The following is a 3876-nucleotide window of genomic DNA, read 5'->3' as shown; positions in this document are numbered from 1 at the left end:
TTGTTACCCTGGTACGTGTTTGGTGGAGTTGTGTGTCACAATGCAGTATGCCAGGCGGGATGGAGTATTGTGCAATGTTGTTGAATGGTAGTTGTTGCGCTTGTGGGTTTCGTTATAGACGGGAATACTTTGGGGCCAGTGTCCTTCAGTTGTGAGTATTGGAACGGGAGACTTTTCCAATGGGTGGAAGTATGTGGGACTGGCGGAAGCGACATGTGGCGTGCCACATGGCCGCATGGATTTCTCACCAGTTTTTGGAGAGCAGATGTTTGTTTGTCTGTGGGGGTGGGTAATTGTAGTTGAGGAGATGGAGTTTGTGCAGGGCGCTTAGTGCAGAGGGCGTGTAATGGCGGGTTTGCTGTGTTGTGTTGGTTATGGCCTGACACAGGAGGCGGTTTGTGTTTGACGTTCCCTCTTAGCACGACACAATGTGTTTACCGATGCAGACGGAATGAGATGGAGATGCGACACTGTCCGTGTGTAGGTGTGTGTAGGTGAAGACAATTGGATGTTGTGCTGGAATGGGTAGTAGTATGGTATTTGTTAGTTTCTGCGGGAGTTGGCAACTTGGCGGGCATGACTGTGTTTGTGTGCGGGAAGGTGGCGAACGATACTATAGTTTAGATGGCAGTGTGATGTGTTTTGTTAGGATGTCCTCTGGTGTGGCATGTTGTGTGTGTGTGCTATCAGCGAGTTGAGGTTATTTGCGGCGATCGTTGGAGGAGTAGAACACTAGGTTCGTGATCGGTAGATATCGTTAGCGATTACGACATGCATATCGACCAGCTGGTACGTGTTTTGTATGGTTCGTAAGTGGATTGTGTGGTGAGTTGCTGCAGTGGATGCTGGTTGTTGAAGGAATATTTGTTGCCCAGGTACGTGTTTGGTGGAGTTGTAAATCACCCTGCAGACCGCTAGCTAGTGTGACACCTTGTGTCATGTTGTTGTATGGTAGATGTCGCCGCCGGGGATTTCATTGTATAGACACGAGTACGTTAGGCGCAGTGTAGTTCAGTTGTGAGTCTGCGAGCGGTCGCCTGTTACAATGGATAGATGTGTGTGGAGTGGGGGTAGCGTGGTGTGGCGTGGCGACGGGGAGCATGGATGTGTCGGTAGATGTCACGAGTGTCTGCAGAGTAGATGTTTGTTTGTCTGTTGACGTGGGTACTTGCTGTTGTGGAGATGAGGTATGTGCAGCATCTGTAACGCAGAGGGAGTGGTATGAGTACTTGCTGTTGTGGAGATGGGGTATGTGCAGCGTCTGTAGTGCAGAGGGAATGGAATGAGGCATTTGTTGTGTTGTGTTGGCTATGGCATAGGAGAGGAGGAGGATTGTGTTAGGGGATGTTTGAGTTTCTCATGAAAGATGATATAGTTTGTTGAGCGTCACAGAAGGAATACAACGGATATTCGAGACTGTGTTCGTCTGTGTCTGCGTGTGTACCTGATGGCAATTGGATATTGGGTTGCCATGGGCGTGTTTAGGGCATTTGATACCTTTCCGTTTTTTTTTAGGTGTAGCCGAGGTTGGCAACGTGTAGGGCATGGGTGGGTATGGGTGAGTAAGCGGGGAGGTGGAGAACGAGACTGTAGTATTAGAAGACTTGGGTGTTTGTTGTGTTAGGTTGCCTTTTGGTGTGGCATGTTGTGTGTGTGCTCTCAGCGAGTTGAGGTTATTTGCGAGGGAGGTTATAGATGCGGACCATTGGTTTGTTGATGGAAAGGTACCTTTTTGTGTTAAGACTTTCATATCGTCCAGCCAGTAAGTGTTTTATATGGTGCATGAGAGGATACAGGTGTGCGTCTACGCATTAGATGCTGGTTGTTGATGGAATATTTGTTGCCCATGTGCGTGTTTGGTGGAGTTGTGTATCACTATGCGGAATGCGAGGCAGGTTGGTGTTTTGTGTCCTGTTGTTGAATGGTAGTTGTTGCGCGTGTGAGTTTCGCTATAGAAGGGAGTGGGTTCGGAGAAGTGTAGTTCAGTTGTGAGTCTGCGAGCGGTCGCCTGTTAGAATGGATAGATGTGTGTGGAGTGGGGGTAGCGTGGTGTGGCGTGGCGACGGGGAGCATGGATGTGTCGGTAGATGTCACGAGTGTCTGCAGAGCAGATGTTTGTTTGTCTGTTGATGTGAGTAATTGTAGCTGGGGAGATGGAGTAAGTGCAACGTCTGTAGTGCAACGGGGGTGGAATGAGGCCTGTGTTGTGTTGTGTTGTGTTGTGTTGTGTTGGCTATGGCATAGGAGAGGAGGAGGATTGTGTTAGTGGGTGCTTGAGTTTCTTACGAAAGATGATACAGTGTGTAGTGCGATACAGAAGGAATACAATGGATATGCGACACTGTGTTCGTTTGTGCCTGTGCTTGTACATGAGGGGAACTTGATATTGGGTTGCCGTGGGTGGGTGTATGGTATTTGACACTTTTCCGGTTTTCTAGGTGTAGCCGAGGTTGGCAACGTGTAGCGCATGGATGCGTGGGTGTGAGGGAAGGTAGAGAACGAGACTATAGTATTAGAAGACTGGGGGATTTCGTTTGTCAGGATGTCTTTTCGTATGGCATGTTTTGTGTGTGCGCTCTCAGCGAGTTGAGGTTATTTCCGAGGGCGGTTATACGAGTGGAGCATTGGATTGTTGATGGGAAGGTACCTTTGGGTGTTAAAACGTTCATATCCTCCAGCCAGTAAGTGTTGTATATGGTGCCTGAGAGGATACGGGTGGGCGTCTACGCATTAGATGCTGGTTGTTGATGGAATATTTGTTTCCCAGGTACGTGTGTAGTGGAGGTGTGTGTCACTATGCGGAATGCGAGGCAGGTTGGCGTTTTGTGTCGTGTTTTTGAATGCTGGCATTTTGTGGTAAGTGGCTATCTTTGTTTTGGAATGTTCCATGCATGTGTCGAGGGGGATGATGTTAGTTAGGAGGTAGATTAGGTGCCGGAAGGTAGCTGTGGGGCTCACTAGTAGCAGCTGGCGCGTATACTAGCTGTTGTGCTTTCTGTGTGGGTGGACGCCTGTACCTGGTCGCAGTGCATCTGCTTGCAGGGTGATTGTTTGCTAAACAGCAGGGTTTTGGAAGAATGTGTGCTGCAGTGTGTGAAGTGTCCAAGAAGTTGGTGATTTGTGTTGTGTTGTTGAGGCGTGTTTGTCGTGGGTGAACGATGTTTTGCAGGAGAACGTGCGTTAGAAGGATTATAGTGGAACTCTGAGTGCGCGGTAGACCGGCTGGAAAATTGAGCAAAATATGTGGAGCTCGGTTTCGTGTTGCGGAATGGCAAATTGCAGCTTCTGTATGCTGGTTGATATTCTCAGTGTGTGGAGTGAGGCTGTTTGGGTTTGGGCGTGCGTGTGGGTACTATATGCCACGGACACGGAATAGTTGGGATGCGAGGAACGGCGAGGTAGTTGAGGGATGAGTGTGTGCCGTTGTGTTGGGTATGGCATGACACGGCAGGTCTAGTTTGTTTGGTGGTGTCTAAAGCTCCCACTAAGCAGGAGAGAGTGCGTTGGCGATTAGCAGGGAGAGTGATGTATATGGGAGAGCGATGAATATGCAGCAGTGTGGATGTTGGAAATTATAGTGGCATCGACGGGTGCTTGTTATTTACTAATATTTTTGAGTTTGGGGATCTAGGAGAGCACGCCAACTTGGCGGCAAGGGCGTGTTTGTGTCAGGGAAGATGAAAATGTTGATTACGAGACTAGGTGGCGAGGAAGTGGTGTTTGGTTTGGTGTGTGTGTGCGTGTGTTTGTGTGGCATGGTTAGTCTCTACCGAGGTTAGAGGAGTGATGTATTGGGTTGGTCAGGGGAAGGTAGGTGTGTGGGCTGCGAGGTACAGGTTGAGCACACATATATATATATATATATATATATATATA

At 48.7% G+C, this 3876-nt stretch overlaps 1 protein-coding gene across 1 annotated transcript; it reads left to right on the top strand.

The window, feature by feature from the left end:
* Positions 1 to 1100: 1100 nt before the first annotated feature.
* On the top strand, positions 1101 to 3830 carry EMWEY_00055350 (hypothetical protein, conserved; the record flags this gene model as incomplete). Its single annotated transcript, XM_013480252.1, has 9 exons — positions 1101 to 1248; positions 1516 to 1537; positions 1664 to 1762; positions 1896 to 1948; positions 2245 to 2269; positions 2583 to 2681; positions 2815 to 2856; positions 3283 to 3317; positions 3764 to 3830. Coding segments are annotated over 9 exons (590 nt in total), but the record flags the coding sequence as incomplete, so codon positions are not given.
* Positions 3831 to 3876: the final 46 nt, after the last annotated feature.

Source organism: Eimeria maxima, genomic scaffold (assembly GCF_000499605.1).
Source record: "Eimeria maxima Weybridge genomic scaffold, Emw_scaff1753, whole genome shotgun sequence".
NCBI classification, from domain to species: Eukaryota; Apicomplexa; class Conoidasida; order Eucoccidiorida; family Eimeriidae; genus Eimeria; species Eimeria maxima.
This window is presented reverse-complemented; position numbering and strand designations above follow the sequence as displayed.